This window comes from Grus americana, chromosome 2 (genome assembly GCF_028858705.1).
Source record: "Grus americana isolate bGruAme1 chromosome 2, bGruAme1.mat, whole genome shotgun sequence".
NCBI classification, from domain to species: domain Eukaryota; kingdom Metazoa; phylum Chordata; class Aves; order Gruiformes; family Gruidae; genus Grus; species Grus americana.
Genome location: NC_072853.1, coordinates 97,760,819 through 97,780,008, shown reverse-complemented (window position 1 = coordinate 97,780,008; position 19,190 = coordinate 97,760,819). Strand labels below are relative to the sequence as shown.

The 19,190-nt window shown below is 39.9% G+C and overlaps 1 protein-coding gene across 2 annotated transcripts in view; it reads left to right on the top strand.

Moving 5' to 3' along the window:
• The window catches only part of CAP2 (cyclase associated actin cytoskeleton regulatory protein 2), a 70,779-nt gene that overhangs the window by 10,108 nt on the left and 41,481 nt on the right, over window positions 1-19,190 (top strand). For both annotated transcript variants that reach the window (XM_054814440.1, XM_054814441.1), the window contains 2 exons: window positions 1,544-1,668; window positions 5,342-5,442. In XM_054814440.1, coding sequence (XP_054670415.1) covers window positions 1,545-1,668; window positions 5,342-5,442 — 225 coding nt within the window. In that variant the 5' untranslated portion in view covers window position 1,544. The remainder of the gene's footprint in view (window positions 1-1,543; window positions 1,669-5,341; window positions 5,443-19,190) is intronic.

The window sequence follows — 19,190 nt, the reverse complement described above, 5'->3', positions numbered from 1 at the left end:
AATACTATTATTATTTTTATCTGTAAGAATTTTTGATACTAATTTGTAATCAACCCCCTTTTTTTCATGTTACCTTAAATTATAACATTTAGGCATTCTCCCCTGGGTATGGGGACACTGAACCACTGTTTTGGTTGCTAGTCTTGCATAGTATTGCACAGTTTATTGGACTCTGCTTATGCTTTGGTATCTCTAAAATACTAGCACTTTTAGCAGGTTGTTCATTAGGAACTAATACATTTACCCATACATTCCAGGTATGCCTAACCATTCTAGTCTACAAGCCATACAGCAACGAATGTCTTGTGGCAGAGCGCCAGAGGGTAGGGACCCCCGAGAGCCGGTGGCTACCTGCTTCCCCCAGCTGGGGATGTGAATCCCCCGGGTTGCCCCTACTTCTGCACACCCCAGTGCTGGGCAGGGGAGATGATAGCCCTCGTGCGGGACCGGAGCTGGAACTGTTGGCAAGGATCGTGTTAACCAAGAGCCGTAAATCACCCCCTACCCACCCCGCATCTTACTGTGTGTCACTTAGCGGAACAGAACACTCACAACCTTAAGTGAGGAACATGTACATTAGACTTGTTACATTAAACGATGGGGGATTTAAACATAGCTTTGTCTTTGCTTATGTAACTGTTTCTCAGTCTGCGGCGTATATAGCACTCTGTTCCCTGAGACATTGGCCAGTATTCAAAGATGTCAATGCCTACACTTCCTCACATGTAAGAAAGCAGATAATCACATTGTGGGGAAAGTTGTTAAAAATTTAGCCTAATTTCTATTTAATTTTAAATCAAAAGCACTGTAGCAGTACTGCACAAGCAGGCCCCTGGATTTTATTTTTTTTTTCTTTCCAAAGGTTAATTAGTGCTTGATTTAAAAAGCTTGGCAAACACTGATTCACGTCAGGTACTGTCACAAGAAAAAAATTAAGTGATGGAAAATCATATCAGAAGAATAAACAGAAGACCTTCTTGACTTCTCGTGTAGTCTTCAATAAAGTGGCTGAGGCTTACTACAAAACATAAAGGACTGAGGCAAATTTCAGAACGTGCCTTTTAAAAAAATCAGGAGATATACATTTAAAGTCTGGCTTTCAGTGAAGTATTAATTGGGTCTGTAATTTTGCCTCTGTAAATGGCTGATGCAAATCATTGTAGGCAGAGGTTTTTACCGATTATATTTACCAATATTTCAGTCATCTCGGTATCTGATTGGGAGCATACACATATATTTGTCATAAATTGTCCACATATAGACTGTCCAAAGCTACGCTAGCAGTGGTTTGAATCTGCTGTTTACAATGAAAAACCAGGGCTGAGTACTGATCATATTCCCTGTTGACAAAGCAGTGAGTTACTGTATGTCAGCTGCTTCATTGCAACTGCTTATATGCCAGAAAGACAATACTTAAAAAATACAAGTTTTACCATAAAAGCTGAGAAAAGGCTACAGGATGAACAGAACTGTAACATGAAGTAAAGCATGGGCTTTACTCAGAGGGGTATAACACTGTTTCTGTCCTTAATGATTTTTCCAGAATGGCAGAGACTCATGGTTTGATGGAGAGACTGGAGAAAGCAGTGACTCGACTTGAATCATTGTTTTCAGATTCACACGGATCTGGCGGAATGGAGTGTGATGCCATCAACGGAGTAAATGGAAGTAAGTCTGTTTTTTTGAAGTACCATCTCTGTTATTAAAAAATTGCAAGTAGCGCATGCGTTTGTCTTCTAAGAGGGAGTGCACTTCCACCCCTTATGAATTCTGTATCAAAATAAAGTAGTATTTTTTAAAATGAATTTAGAAATGTCATGTGACAAGCTTAGTCGGATGCACAATTCTAAATTAATATAGCCTAGTCAAGACTAGATTTGCCTAGTCAAGACTAGATTTGACTAGTCTCTTAAATACACTGTCCATATTTCAAGCTGTATCTCTCTTTCCATTTGAGCATTTATATTGTTTTAGATAACTCGTCAGATGAAAATGTCTGCTCGAGCCCAATTAGCAGAAGAAATGAGACATCCCCAAAATTTACAGCATAAATATTCTTGTAGAAGTCAGCAATATGAACATTGAGTTTATTTGCCAGATCTCTGAATTTCACAGTGCGGACCTACTTCATTTAATTGTTAATAACCTTAATCCAATATGAGTTTGTTATAAGCATTTGCTCACTAAGGCCTGCCACACATCCATGGCCTTACGTTGTTATCACTTGAGCTCTCCCTTCTCAAGTGGATCTACAAAGCACTACATTAGAGAATACACCAAAAAAGTCTATCTTCATTTATTTATAGCATATCACCAAATCATATTTTTTCACTCCTTAATTTTTTTGTTTTTCCTGAAATTTACAGGGTAAATAACCTTATAAATATGGCAGTCTTGATGTTGATTGAATAGAGGTGCCCTTTCCTTTCTCCAGAGCTTGTTTTTTCACCCAGAACCCTGGCAAATATCCCTTTATTAGCTTTACGTCCTTTGCTTTCTGTATTCCTTGCCCCTTTCCCGCGTTCTCCAGAGAAGAGCACATCCCAGCACGGACTCGCTGTACAGAAGCTGCAGAACAAGCAGAAAGTTGCAGGCAGCTTCCTTTCCTGACACAGAAGCGAATCAGCATATATGTCAGCTGCTTTATTGTCCCCGTATGCCAGCCCTTACCCAACAGCACATGTGAGGGACCCTCCCCGGTGCCATGGACCTACGCGCTGGCAGCTGCTGCGGAGCAGCTGCCTGAAAGCAGTGAGTTTCTATGGCAGGAAGGGAGCGTCTTCCAGCAGGCTTCCATAGCAGATGAGGTAGCAGTCACAGTAAGCTTCAGTAATAAAATGCTTACAGTCCAGAGAAAACCTAGACAGCTAGTAAATCATGGCAAATTCACGGAGAAACACGATCCCTGTACAAACTGGCAAATAAATCAATCACTGCTAGGAAATCCACATTTTTAAAAAATACAGGCTTCAATCCTATAATGAAGCCATTTAGGTGAATCTCTGTATTAATCCAGACCTCAGTATTACAGAACCAGGGCTGCTTTCAGAACAGGAGATGAACTCACCATGTGAGGTACTTCCATGAAAAGTGCTATATCCTTAGCCTAACCTAAGAGCTTAGGTAAAAAGATTCAAAGATCCACCCCCCCACACCCCCCAGGGAAACAGAGCCTTAAAACCCCAACCAACAGATCTGTAGAAGAAACCAACTGAGAAACCTTGTTGGAGTGAGATTATAAAGCACACCCACTGGGAGACTGCGGTAAGAAGCTGAGATGAGCAGCACCACGGGGCACTTGCCAGCCTGCACCACGTCCCCAGGCAGAGCTGCCTCACGCAGAGACTTGGGAATTAGCTTTTGCTGATGCAGTTAGGAAAGACCGTACCGGTTCTTCAGTTTGGGCAACTGATGCACATATAGTGCCACAAACATCATTGTGTATGCCTGTGTTACTGTGCTTCTGCAGAGGTTCACATAACCTCCACAGCAGCTGCAGGGTCGACAGTCTTACAGAACAGGTCTCTCTCGGTTTTTCTCCTTTAAAACTGACACTCAGCCAGAGTGTGACCTTTTTTAAGTCTCATGGAAATGGAGGTATATTGCTTTCTTCTACCATGACCCCCTCCCCTAAAAGACCATTCCATAATTAGAATTATTACAAAAAATAACCTTCACTTTTCAATTAATACTTTTTCAGAAAGAACAAAATAATGAGGATGGGAGAACTGTACCTTTTCCTAAATGGCATTACAACGGCAGGATTGCAAACAAATCATTCAATTGCTCTGCATGGCCCACAGCAAATTCTAGTAAATGCCCTGGGAGTTAGCTGTATAGAATAGTAAAAAACCAGCATAGCTGATTCTAGTTTTGCACAGGACAATTGCCATTTGGTGAACTGCTATTTAAAACTCTGCTCTAAAGGAAAAGGTTACAATGATTCTCTTGGAGACATACACAGATTTTGACAAAGAACATAAATGGGCTTTGGAAAGCATCTCCACAACTAAAACCTTTTGTATGCTCGGTCATTTGAGGGGTTTACACACAAACACTTAATATGGAAGAAAGCCCAGAAATTCCTCAGAATTAAAGGTGAGTGACATCAAGAGAACAAAAGGAGCCTTGAAATCCCGCCTAGCTGACTAACTACATTATTTTTTCACACAGGCCATTGCAAACTCCAATTGCCAGAGCCTTTCTTTTTTCTGTCAAGGAGCCAGATGACTCTTGTGGAATAAAGAGAGCTTTCAAGATTATGAATTTGGACACAATTGTCATGTAGTGCCAAAAGGTTAAAGTGAACTCTGTGGGGAAAGCCTGGTACCTCTTCAGAGCAATCTTCAGGCTTCATTAATGAGGGAGAGAGGCTGGGAAGAATTTTAACCTTGGTCTCTCAGATCCTACAGATGCCATAAATTCACACGTGCGTCGCTCATGTTGGACCTGGCAAAGGTTCTGAGGCATAGACAAGACATGAGGAAATGTCAGGGAGTAAAGGGAGGGCTGGAAAGCATCCAAGGAAAGATTACTTTTGCTGTCTTAAAAGGTACCCATAAAGTCATTTAGAAGCCAGGTGAATAAGAAACTGAGTCTCATCTGCATTTTCTGATTGTCCACTTTATCAGGAAACTGCTCTGTACAGCTTATAGAAAATAGCATTTTTCTTCCACTGTTAGAATGTATAGCATATATATAATCATGGGATGTGTCATCTAGAAGACTCATTAGAGCTTTCTTTATTCAGTGACAGTTTTGCAAGGTCAGACAACAAAATAAGGAGATGACAAAGCCACATCTCACTGCATAAATCCACTGTCGACCCATTCTAAAGACTCTATCTTACTGGAAATTGAGTTGCTTGGTATTAAAAGCCACCAAACAATACAAAGATCCTCAGGCATGGGTGGGTGGTATAAAAACAGTTGTTCAGTATAGTGCAGGTTCTTTTTAGGGGATAATATTTGGTTTATGTACAACAGTAGAATTTTGTTGAGACAATCATGCTTATAAGACCACTAGGCCTTTGAAGGGCTGAGAACCGTTTATTTTAGCACCTGTTATTTTAAGACAAAAGAGGCTTCCCACCACGGCGTAAATTCTCTTCATGTTCCCAGCAAAGTTCTACCAAGAGGAGGGTTTTTTCTTTCTAGCTAGAAAAAAAAATTATACATCATTTTTCACTAATTTCACAAATTAATTCAGAAACAAATTCAGAAGTTAAGTTACAACGATTTCCCCTGTTTCTATGGTATTTCTCCTCCATCTGCTACAAAGGAATGTCTTATGCATTATGTATTTTATGAACCCATTATAATGGAATGCTCTTCTTCTATAGGCATAGCACCGTATGTTGAAGCCTTTGATAGGCTGCTGAATGGAAGTGTTGCCGAGTTTCTCAGGTACAGCAAGATTCTTGAAGGTGACGTGAAGACACATGTGAGTATTTACTTACATTTTCTCCCCCTGATATAAGCGTACAAGTCTTGGAATCTGTGCGATCAGCCTTGATTGCTGAGTAGAGGAGAATCTTAATAGCAGTACTCTGAATTATTAGTTCATGTAGTAGTAATAACCTGGCATAACACACTGAGGACAGTTGGTTCAGGAAGGGCAAAAGGCTGTATGGATTCCTAAGAGACTGCTCCTCTTCTACAGCATCAAAGGTTGAAGCCCATAGTATGCAAAATATATAAATATTCTCAGTCACAAGCAATTTGAATTGGCAGGTAAGCCCTTTGCACAACAGGAACACAATTAAGAACAAGAGTCGAGAAATGAGTAGCAAACAATAGGTGGGTCCGAGCAGTGACAACTTCTTGTGGTTGTCTTCTAAGCGCATGTATCATCATTCCAATTAATGTAGAGATTTTGTACTTTTGATTGTTTTTATTACTCACATCTCTTTCATTTGGAACAGCACAGCAAACTAAAAAATGAGCATGATGTCAGCCATTTAAATGACCCTTTTTACCACATATGTCATTGCAAGGAAGTACTATGCTATCGTTTTCATTATGAAATTACTTTGTAACCTTATAATATCTTATGATCAAAGCTTGTTTGTTTCATTTTATTTTTTAAGCCTGTCTTCTCTAAAACCGGTAGTGATAGAATGACAAAGGATGGACTCACCAACAGCTTACCAATATAGATTTTGGGGGGAAAAACCCCCACAACACACACACAAAAGAGCCAGGGTCAGTTTGAGCTGGATCTGAAGGAATGTGAAGCTTTTGACTTTTCCTAGTAGATCCGTGCCATCAGGCCTTTTTCCACGTGTACACTTCCCAGTTCATTGCAGCCGCTGCTCTACGTAACAAACACTGTAGCCAGAAAAACATGCAGCCCTACAAGCTACTGGGATTTATCCTGCAAGGCCAGCATAAGCATTTTGCAAGACAGCCAACGTAACCAGGCTACTCCCAGAGCAAGAGCTCTGGGATTATTCTGTGAACTGTGCTTTCTCTGTGGTGTTACATGTTTCTGTTGGTACGGTAGAGTTTCTGACCTAGTTAGGCCTAGAAAACTGGAGGGAGTAAGGAGATCGGGCAATTCCAGAGGACTTGGTGTTTCTAAGGAAATGCTGCGCTTCCTTTTTATTTGAAAAAGCCTTTTCACCTTAACATTTATACTATAAGCTACTATATATGGACTTTGTTCTTAAAAGAAATTAAGGAAAAATTAATAAACTGGGGGCAGGGGGAGGGGGAATTATCGACCTAACTGAGCAGAGGATTGCTCCCTGGAAAGGATCTGTTCTAGCTTTGGTCATTACATTCATTAGAAACCATTATTTTGCAGTTGATTTCTCAACAGTCTAGATCTGAGTGATAGAGAAATAGCCTTAGTTTCGACACTAAGCAGGGAAAAAAATGGCATTTAACATTCTAAATCACTAAAACCTTTTTAATATACGCTATCTGTAAATGTTTAAATCACTAAGTGTATTAATTTATGCATTTGTCACTATTTGATACTCATCATTGAGTCCATATAAAAGATTATTAATAATTTATCTGCCAAGTCTGTGGATAGTCCCTAGCATGTTTTCGATGATAGTGTAATGCAAACTGTGATAAGGAGTATTCGTTAGGGCTATGAGATTAGACATAAGCAATTTTCCCTTACATAAAGAAACCGGTGATTCTGATTGCAGCCTATTAAATATTCTGAAATCTTAGATTCTGAATTTACAACATGAAGCAGACTGTGGTTGCCTTATGCTCATGCTTATCACTGAAGCAACATCTGTGCTTTACCTTAACAAGTGGAACAAGGAGTATTTTTCTTCTGGGTGTCTTACAGGCCATGTGTCCTCAGCATTATACTTGCAGCTGCTGTCTCTTTCACATAATGAGCTGAAGGGAAGGTTGTATTTTATTTCAAAAAACACCTGTTGCCTAGAAAAACCTCACATACCTGACTGACCAGAATGGTAATATGAGAGAAAGAGAGACTTCATATTATGCTAAAGAAATGAGGGATTTAACATGTTGTGTTTCATGCTGATTGCTCTAAGGATTGTGTGGTTTGCGTTTCTGGCAAGAGGAAGAATACAGCTATAACTAATATCTCTTGGGGAGCCCCATTCCTATTTTTTCAGCGTGCTGTACTCTAAATAGTCTATTGAAAGAGAACAAAATGAAAAAGAGAACTAATAGCCAGCTCCTGGCTCTGTTAAACACAGCAGCACGGTGGATTTTACAAAGATTAGTTTATCAAAGAACAGTTCTGCTTAGACTCAATCTTGAGAGCAGCGTATTTCTCATTCAAACTACAGTACATGCAGTGATGAGTCTCTGAGGTCAACTGCATTAAAGAAAATAACCACTTTTAAAAAGACAGACAGAGAGAATGGCTAGGGTTTTTACTTAGTCTATTTAAAACAAATTATCCTAAACGGCTAAGATGAGATCCTTTTCCTGTCCTTTCACTGTGAAATAAAAATCTGGTGATTGTATGGGTATTTCTATGAAATACAAAGTTCCCTACAGGCACAGATTTTATGAAACCACTTTCCGCTGTCCATGTCATAACTATAGAGCATGTGAAGTCAGTAAAAGAGCGAGTATGGCCAGGACTGCCGCCAACCAGCTGTCTTTGGCCTGACATACCAGTGTCTTGGAAGCTGTCACCAACTATTACAGGTTATAACAGCCCTGAAGCTGACTCACCATGTGTGCCAACACCGAATCATTCTTCTGTCAGAACGAGGGAAATTCAAAAGCAGTATAGAACAGACTCTGGGTCCACAGCATAGGCAGTTCTCTTATGCCCAGCAGATAGGATAGCGCTGATTGATTTCTGGGTTACAAAGACACGAGTCCCATCACTGTTTGCCCAGATGCATCCACCACTACAGAAAATGTGCTGAGGATGACAAAGGGCTGCCTGCAGAAGACAGATTGTGTCCCACTGAGGAAGCCGGTCAAGCAGGTTTGCTGGGCTCTTTGCCCTGTCAAAGCAAAGCAAGCAAAATTTTAGAAGGCCAAGAAACAGGTTTCTGTGATGTGTTTATTATGAGCTTCTTCACATTGTTTTTGTTTATGTGATGTCTCAAGTGGTGGAATACTTTGGCTTGAGTTTGAATAATGTACCAGATGAGACATAATGATAAGAAGAGAATGTACTAGTTCTACAAGAGAAGGACAGAAAACATAAAATTTCCGTATTTTAATATTTTATGTGGTACAGAGCACAACAGAATTACAGCCTTCCTGTCAAACACATAAACTAATACTTGGGGGTTTTTTATTGTTTATTTGTAAAAATCTTTTAACCTCTCAACCCCATCATTTGAAAGAACAGATTGTCCGAGTGATTCCGTTATCTTCCCTCTTCTCTCATCCAAGCTATTTAGCTTGGAAAGGAAAACTATAGAAATATGGATGCTTTTTCCCTCCTCTCTTCCATCAGGTTCCAGCTGCTGAAATGCAGAGCTCAGGCACACAACCAACTACATTGTGGGTTTGGAGCATTCAGAAGTAAAAAGGCTGTTGGTTAGCTTGCAACTTACTGGAAGAGAGTTTAGATAAAATTCATTACATGTATGACTACTCAAACAAGATAGCACGAAGCAGCGATGCAGAGCATGTTACCCAATCTGTGGGGGTTCTCTGTGTGCATGCACTGATTTGTTATCATGAGCAGGGGAAGCAACGTTCGCCCCGCAAACATCATTTGCACATACCGATAGAGTTTCTTTTCCTTAACTATTACATGAAAGCAATGGCATTCTCCTCGCCTCCTTCCAGGCATAGTCCATGTAAACATAGACAGACAACAGAAAGCAGGAGTTATCTTTTATGAGGTATATATGCACTTTGCAAAGTGCAGCTCCGGTTTGGCCTGTCAGCGAAGTTAAAAAATCCTAGCTTCCTCATTTTTTCCAAAGACTAGTTATTACACATGAAATAGCTGTATCTTGTCTTTTCTTGTGAGCGATGTTGAAGAATTAGTCAATGACTTTCATAGCCCTGAACTTTGAACAGGATGTGCTGCTGTCTGTGATGATACACCAAAACCCAGTTTTGTACGTTACCTTACCTAATCTAAACACAGACTATCAAACCCATTATTTGGCTGATTCCTCATTAACAAGGCAATTTGCTTACAGGGCAACAGAATGCACAAGTGTACTCTCGTGTTCATCTTTTGTGCCCAGAGGCTGTGCGGTTTTAGGCATTGTGTTGAAAGTTGAATTAGAGCTCAGAGAAGAGGATGATGTCAACATGCCCAAAGAGAAGCTTGCTGTCAGGCTGCCTTTGCATTTCTGTGATAGGTATTTTCTGCTACATGAAATAAACACCAAACCAAGTAGCTACTGCAGGACTGGGAGAAAACAGAATACATGAAAAAGAATAAAAAGACAAACATTTTTTACAGCATACAAAATGCACTCAGCTGAAAAAAGAGACTAGGTGTAGAAAACAGTACTGCTATCCACCAAAAATGAAAAAAACAAATAGTCATCAACCAAAAAAGCAACCTTGGAAATCTGTCAATATTAAAGTTGATTTTGTAAGGCTAATTCAGCTATATTTCTCACCCTGTATGTGTACTACCAGATACTTCATAACATAAGCAATAAAGAATGTTCACTCTAATATGACAAGAAAGATGGAAATGCAATATACACAATGTAGCCAAGTGGCTAATCCAGAAAAAGTATCATTTTTAGGAGCTTTACAACTTTTGATTGCTCTGTTCCAAAGGACGACTTCACTTGTGGCCTAGGGATTGGATCTGGCTTTCAAAACAAGCAGGATGCGTTGGGTCAGGTGTGGTGGTGCGCAGAGGTGGTTGCGCCTGTCTGACTCTAAGACACTTGGTTGGAAATAAAGATGGCTCCTGAGCATGAAGAACCTGTCCATTGCAAGTCTAGACCAACACCCCCCTGAAACAGTGGGAGTTTTTCCATTAATTTTGATGGGAGCTGGATTGGGCTGTTAGTTCCTTGACACTGACATTGCAGTAAATACCACTTGCTTTTCTTCTTACTTAAAAAGACAAGGAAGAGACAAAATCCAAACAGACACTATTGGAAAAAAAACCATGCCATGGTGGCCGATACTGGGCATTTAGTTGTGTGTTGTTGGCACGGGAAACGTGCACCTGTAAATTTAGGGTGGAGGTGGTGGGAATATATAATGAGGATGTTCCATATGGCATTCCCTCAGTCAGAAACATAAGAAATCAGAAACAGAAACAGTCAAGACTGTCAGCAGTTCTTCGTAACCTGTATTTATGGAGCTTTTTTGCATATGGAGTAGTTCCTGGCTAACTCCATAAGTATTTTGATTTCAAAGTCATGCAGTTGATCAGGGACCATTTTTTGGGTAAGGGTCTAAAACCGTTGGCCCCTAAAAGCAGGGATTATATCTGTATGTGGTTACCCAGTACAATGGGATTTTCTGAATTCCAAAGGATGCCAGGAAAAAGGTATCAGAATGATTTGAGTGGCAAACCTTATATGCAATGGGAAACCAAAGAAAACTCCATCATGTTTGCCCAAGAAAATGTTAAAAGATAACTTCCTCATATGAAAAAAATTCAGATAGCAACGGGCTCTTTAATCGACCGGATGAATTCCAAATAATGCCCAGTGTTCAGACTTGATTTAAGGTCCATGTTTTACAAATTAATTTAATTAATGATTGGAGCAATTAATCAAGGCATACATTACATTTTCAGCTATTTGAAGTCTAAATCAGAACTGATCATATACTCTAGCTCATGCTAATTTTGCTATCCCCTACAAATTTTTCATTGAAGCCCTTTAAGAGCAAATTTGAGTCTACTGCCAGGAAACCTGGTTTTCTTGGTGGTTTTCCAGAAGTAGTGCACAGACCCAGAGGCATAAGGGCCCCACAGGTTGAAAACCACTGCGTCAGCTTAACCCAGAATCATAAGGTGATAAAGTTACACGGCTAAATTAGCTAGCTAAATGACAGGTTGCTTCAGTGTGTGGACCAGCCACACTCACAGCCACAAATACAGTCTGAGAGTGTCTCAGTGAGCCTGTTGCGAAGTCGTGGCATAGGATACTTGCCAGTGTTAAGGCAGGGAGAGGCTTATTAGGGAGGATTGGAGACATGGAGCTGGTGCAGATCCAAGGTCCATGAGGAAGCCTTGATGAGGTAATCAGACTTTCACTTTTCTCTGATTCAAAGCATAGGTGGCAGTCATCTCAGGCACTCAGCCTCGGAACAGTGAGGTCTGTGGTTCTTACAATAGTAATTTCCAGTGAACCACTGGCAAAATAAACTATCCTGATCCATCAGGAAAACCAAGACAGAGGAGTAGAGAGGCAGTATCCCTGCTTTTGTCATCAGCATGAGCCTCTTGTGACTGAAAACTCACTTTACTGGCATCAGTGCTCATGGTTCTTACTTCTCTTGTGAAGAATTATCATGTTTCCTGTTGAGGTAGTAGCACTATTTAAGCTCATTTATTTCAAGCTGAGAAATATACATCCATGAATGTTGTCTTTTTCTCCCATGCTTGATTGATGTCATTGGTTGCTCTAGGCTATGAGCAAGTCTTTCATTAATTTTCAGTCTCGTTCTTTCTGAAAAGCACACGTACACTCTTTTCACTTGTCCTGCCTCCCCATCCCTGGCCTGCTTTTATTTTGCTAGTTGGTGGTTGCAACTGTTTTGAGTGTATAGAAATGCTGGGCTTGGAAACTGAGAAGGCTGTTCATTGTAGTCAGCAAAAAACCAAACAATGAGCTCAGAATCTGGCTCTTCAGTCAGTTTCTAGTAAAAAGGAGTTCATTGAATAATGAGAATTAAGCCACAAGGGAAACCAATGCACGGTTTGAATGTTGTTTTAAATAAGCTGGGAATGCTGTCAGGAGTGATGAGGGTAGAATGTGGCCACAAATGTGTATTGCCTCTTTTTATCCAGTATGAATTGCATGATCAATATGGCCAGATTTCTGAATATTGAAGAGTCCATTAGGATAGATTAAGCCATGTCTCTGTTAGGCTATTGACATCCATAAATAGAACTATATATTTCCATAACTAATCTGAACTACAAAGCAGTTTAATTTTTGCTGGTTTGTTTCATAAGTTGAATTGTATGTTTTATTCTAAATCCCAGAGCTATAATAAAAAGATTGGTTTAGGATCTTGAAGTAGATCTTTGAGGCTGAAATATTTCTTTCTTCTTGTTTTAATACATATTCTGTGTAAAAAAACCACCTTAGGGCCAATCTGCTTTTCAATCGCATCACGGTGAATGCAGATAACTGCCTTGCCTTTGAGAGAGGCTGAGGCCCCCTCTCCACGTAAACATGGGCTTTTGGTATTTAGCACCTCTGGAAAGGAAAGCATAGTTCAGGTGGGACGAAACCTTAAATATCATTATAGATGTGTCATTTTTAAGCTTTCAACTTCCTTCCGTGTTAACACAATTTGGTTGGGGTCTGGGATTCTTCCAAGGTGCTAAAAGTGGAAGTGAAGTTACAAGGAGACAGATTCCGGCACTTTTAGCCTTCGAATTGCTTTCAGGGAGCTCCATGGGACTACTTGCAGAATGAGGTGGGCAATGTCACCAGTTGTCCTGAAGTGTGTGAGAGGCAGAACATACACAAAGCCATTTCAATATAAGAACCTATTTATCCAAGCTCTGTCTCTAAAGACAGTGCAATTTCATAGAAATGGATGGTTCTCCAGTCTTTACGTCATGGAATTTGGTATTTGTCAGACACAGAAAGTTAAGAAATCAGCTCCCCAGTAGAGTACCCAGTGAACACTAAATGCTAAAAGAATACTTATGAAGTGATACCACAACAAGTGCTGTAAGCTTTTTAATTTACAGAGATAAGCATCTGAAGTTCCTAGAACTTGTATTTGTTAAATCAAGGACATGTGAATGGCATCCTAAAGCCTGTGAGATCCTAAAGCCTTTTCTGAAATTTCCTCGGCATGGATTTGGACCTTCACTGAGAAGGACTTCTGAGGGAATAGCTGGGGATAGAAAGTGGGACTGCTTAGCAGCAGACCTCAGGGGCAAAACAGCCCATCAGAGAAATAACTGGGGTGCCTGCAGCCAGTGCAGGCAAAAGCACGTTTGTACAGATGAGAATGAAACCTCCAGGTCCCCAAGATCTCTGTGGTTGTCTGATGTGCTGGTTTGCAGTGTCTGTTCCATGTAGGAAATGTAGGTTTGCCTTTCCTCAGGGAAATGAGGTCTCTCCACAAATAATTCCTCGACACAGGCAACCAGGCGCTGCAAAGAATTCTGAACTCAGATGTCCGGGGAGGGGGGGGAAGTACCTGAATTTAAAAAATAGCCCAAGTTTGGACTTCATCTATTCGGTACGTTGTATGTGGTTCCTATTTATTTAAGGAAATAATGCACACTTTCAGAGATATAGAATGTAGCTCCAAGTAATATTAGAAACTAGAAGCTTTAGAAGTCTGTGAAACTTTAATGTACCACAGTTTCTGTTCTTTAATGAAATCCTGAAGCGGGCTGGTTTTCCTTTCCCATCTCCCTTTGAGAAACCTGCTTGCTTTTGCAGGCTACTCAGGATGAAGAGCTGTAAGAGCTCTCACTCAAGGCGACTGTGGCTAACTTCCAGAAATGCCTGTGCAGGTTGGGCTGCTTTCTATCTATTGTCCCAAGTAATGATTCACAAAAATTTACAGCTTTGTCACAGCATAACCTTTGACACGTGATGCAAAGGATATTGCTGTAATGTCATTAGTTAAATTAATTCCCCCTGGATAACTGCATACTTTTCTGAGTTGTCATTCTTTTACAGCATTAACCTTCACCTCAGGAGTCCTGGGGACAAATTGGAGGCAGGTCAAAACCAACCGATCACTATTTGCTGTTACTTATACCCTAAAGCTCATAAAATACAGTGACAGTCTTTGGTTTAGATACCTTAGTCTAGGTATTAGAAGCTCCAGCCAACAATGGTGGCCTAGTATAGATTTTAGTGATGCATCCTCTGCACTGTAGAGAAGCCATTTGTTCTCATGATGTTTTTATGTTAGTTCTTAAAACGTTTGGCTCTTTTTATCAGCTGTTTGTTTCTATGATTATCACTCATTATATATTATAAAGGCAGAACATGACAGCACAGATTCCGCACAGCTGACAATCAGTTTGGGGGATGTCCAGTCTATAAGCACCAGGGACTAGAAGATCAGGTGTCGTAATGTGCCAATAACATCTTTTACTTCTACTGATGTGGAGGCCTTTAAATGTAGATCCATGACTGTATGCTCTGCAATGAGATGGCTTTGAAATCTCCAGTAGGTGACTGACTCTTTGCAGAAGGCAGCAGTCTGCAATGTTAATGGCAAACGTGAATTCTTGAACATTTTCAAAACTGTTCAGAAAAGAAAGGTATTGAAAACAAAAACCCCTTTAGTCTGCAAATAGACCACATCTTCAGTAATGTGTGGACTATTTACTTTTGCACACAATTCTCAGTGTTTTTCTATGCTGAATCTTCTGGAATCCCTAACTATCAATAGACGACATCTAGTTTTGGAACTTCCATGTAAAAGTTGAAATTAACAGAGGCCAAGAGAGTTGCCGATTTTTCGCTGTTGTAAAAGAGATTCGTGAAGAATTCGAGAATTTGGAAGACACAAAAGCAGCCTGAGCTTTAGGAGAGCATCAGCTAGTCAAGAGCTTTGGTCTGGACTTGTTCTTCTTCTCTGGTGGGTGGAGGTTATTAGAGATGTTTTGGGAGAATATGATCTCCTACTGCTTCACTTGGCAGTCATCAGTAGCCACAATGGCCCTGCAGCCAAATATTTATATCTGTTTGAAACAGTGACAGACAAACAACATAACTGACTGCTTCTGCTACCAAGATTAATAATTAATTTTTTAACAAAGCTGACAAATAATATTAATTAGGTTTTAAAGTTAACAATCCTTTGAGATCAATCAGAACAATTTCTGTCACTCAAAATTGGGAGGGCTTAGAGGAAATTCTGGAACATTGGGGCAAATTTTATTGGTGCAAAAGATGCGGAACCTGTATATTCTTTATCCAAGGCAATAATTTTGTAATTAATGTAAAAACAACTGCTGTGGCTTGAAATACCCCTTTACTCCAGTATATCTGTACAGTTTGTGTTTCATACAGAGAAATAAAATGGCAGCAAGGATTTACCCCAAGCAATTCTATCCATCTGTCTTATGTCATTAGCACTGAAAGATATTTAAGACCAATATGGTTTGAGCCCCACCAGAGGTAAAAGCTCTGAGTGGTTTAAGTCATAGTCAAGCTTACTAAAAGGTAAAGTTAATGAACCTACATACTGATGCTACTCTGAAACAACAAATAAGTAATATTGCCCAGTGTTGTGTACCCTTACGTGACACAGTGTTTAATACACTGGCAGATATAAACAGCTAGCGAGAGCAGCACTGATATAAGCTTAGATTGGTACTGGACAGGCAGTAGCAATGCTGAGAAATTTTAGCAACAATTCCCTAATATAGACATAGCCATGGAGGCTGAAAAACACTAAAAAAACCCACTAATAGAGGACAGCTGATTGGTGGTAGTCAAAAGTATCTGCCTGAAAATAGAAAAGAAAATATCTGGAGTGGTGTCTGGCTCCATCAAAATCAATGGCAGATCTCCCATTGACTTCAATTTTGACTAGAATTTCAACCCTGTTTTCTGCGTGGACCAGTAAGAGAAAGGTTCCTTTTCCTTTTCCAGTATAAAAAGCACTCTGTTTTGAGAACTGCCACTGACTCTTCAGCATTTGGCCCAGTTTTAAAAAAATTTCTATCAACCAATTAGCTGTATGAAATAAATACTGTCTCTTCAACTGGCCTGAATAGTTTCTATGGCAGCGCCATACTTAATCTAAACTCCATTCTTTTTCCATTTCTTGCTTCTTCCTTCAAGCCACCAGCCACTTCACCACTTCACTTTGAAGAGGCTTGTGAAAGCAGAATGTAAAAGACAAACTGTTTCTCTTCCTCTGGCAGTACTGTCCCTTTTAGAGAAAGGCTGGAGTCTTTGCTCATAACAGCGAAGCTCCATCTGTAGTTGCTACTTGCTGTCAGTCATTGTGTCTCTTCCTACACCCAAAGGACACAAAATTATTTCTGCAGAAACTATGATTAGAACTCTGGACCACTAAATCCCACTTCTTTTCCCTCATGTCCTCTTTACTATTTTGTTTCAGAATAAAGTCATTAAGTATATTTTAGAAATCCAAAATGTATATAGATCTGTATTTTGATTTGCAAATTATCACTGTTAATGTTAGCAGGTGTGTGTGTGTATATATATATATGCGCAGATGTGTATTATTCTCCAACAACAGAAGTTCAGTGGATTCTGATATTTACATTATGCTTTTCAGTGCTATGACTCTGAGGAAATACGTTATTAAATATAATAACATTTGACAAATTTAATATTATCAGGTCAATAGGGTAATCTTCTTGACTGAATTTCATTAGGAAATCCTTTGTTTCGCTTACTTCTACTTAGTTTTATTATTTTTTTTGAAGACTGAATTTCCTTGTAACTTGAGATCTGAATGCATGTGTTTGTTTCTTCTTGTAGTTTGCCAAAGTGTTGTCACATAAATAATATTTATATTTATTACTGCTTGGATACCAGAGTGATGGGCAACTTCGATTGAATAAAATATTTAAAATCAGAAAGAGAACCACATCTGCTCTGGAGAACTGAACTTTGCCAAAGCAAACTGGTAGTTTAAGCTTCACGTTCAGTGCATCTACGTCTATTCAGTCTGAAACAGTGCAAGTTTGGGTGGAATCCATACTCACACTACTTCAAACAGGTCAGAAGCATCGTCACCATTAGACGTCTCTCACAGAGCCTCTGGCAATTTTACAAGCAGTGGCTTCTGGGAAATATCAAAAGTTGGCATTTCCAGCAGAGAAGGATAAACCAGTTGCTATTAAAAAGATGATTTCTAGATATGTATGATTCCTCCACTAACTTCTGCAGGCTTAACTGTAAAGAGGCCTGTCTATGCTGTTACTGCGATGGCAAGAGAGAGGTCACCCACCGTAGTCAGCCACAGGTTTCAACAGGCATGGAATTGGGCTGGCATTGCATACATCTCAGACTTGGGCTCTTCCAGCCGTATCGATCACCCAAGTCTGCTATCAAATACACTACAGGTAGAGGATTTAGACACCTTATTGCACACTTTACTGACGGGGAAACTGAGGTCGTGAATGGAACACCACATGGTCCTGGCATTCAGGTCCACAGTCACAGCCATCTTCTCCAGACTCTAGAAGAAACTGCTAAAAGCAAAGTAGGAAATGCTTTGAGGACCTTGCTTCCTTCAAAATATTCACCTCAGCTGAGGAATCTGTCTGATGATTGCTGTGTCCGTGCGTAATCCCAAGAATGCCAAAAGGATTACTCAGAGTTTTTAGATGTCAATTATCTGTTGCTCCAAAATATGCCCATTTCTGTCTGCAGATGGATGTCTGCAAGTTTGTGGTCTACTCTACTCTGATAAATTTACTCATGATTCCCATGCATTTTTGACACTCAGGCTTCATTACTGTCATTCATTATAACTGAAAGAGTTTCAGCTGATTTGTTCTGTGGCAATCTTTTGGCTGAGCTGCATAAGTTGTTGAGGAAAATTCCCCCCAGTCCATTTTCACTCATTAGTCTTCACTGGATGTGGAAGTCTAATGAAAGAGTCATCATCTCCCTATGAAAAATAGTGCTGTCTGCTTAGTTACGCAGCCTGCCTGCTAAATAGAAGGAGGTAGCAATGAAGTGTCACATATCAAAGACTACAAGAAAGAACTGGAATGGTGATAGACAGAACTAATGCATTCTTAATGAGAAGAAGCTCTTCTATTACTTTGATGGGATGCATGGAAAGAAGTACCGCATGCTCAGAAACAGTAAAACTCAGAAAGCCATTGTTAACGGTGTTGGAGAAAGAAGGAAGGAACTGGCAGAAGTCTTATAAAATCCTGCTTGTAAAATGCAAAAATTGTGTTAGCACGATCCTTTGATTAAAATTTAAATTCAAAGGTGAGAGATATGAGTGCTCTGATCCTTACACAACTAAAAGCTTTTGGGGCTGGATGAATTTTGGGCATACAGCACAAGCCTTGCAATCAATATGTAGTCCACTGATCATTTCCAACATCCTATAATAAACTTAGGATAATAAGAAAATGCAAAACCCCACACTTTTAATGCACCAGAGGTAACTCAAAGGAGTGTTATCAATGGTTTGGGTGCCCTCAATAGCAGAAGATTTCTTAAAGGCAGCTCCCAGACATTTTGAGAAAGTGGCCTTGCCCACACTCTGCAGTAGAGGAGGAGGAGTAATAAACATAAAAGAGTAATACATGTCTGGAAGTACATCCTGATTCCACATCCAACAATAGTTTTAACATCAGTCAGATGGGCAAGACACATGTATGAGGCATACTCAAGGAATGTCAGTCTTTTAGGAACATCAGTGTACATCATCCAACAGTCTGTCTCTAGCTCTGACCAAATTCCAGTGCTTCAGCAGAAAGAGGTGAAAAATCAGACGAGAAACCAGTTGTTACTTTCTACTCTGAGTGGAAAAAAAAGTCCTCCTCAGCCCCAAAGAGTGACCAGTGGGAACCCAAAAGCATGGATTTAATGCAGTGTAAACAAAGTGCCAAACAGACGCACTTTT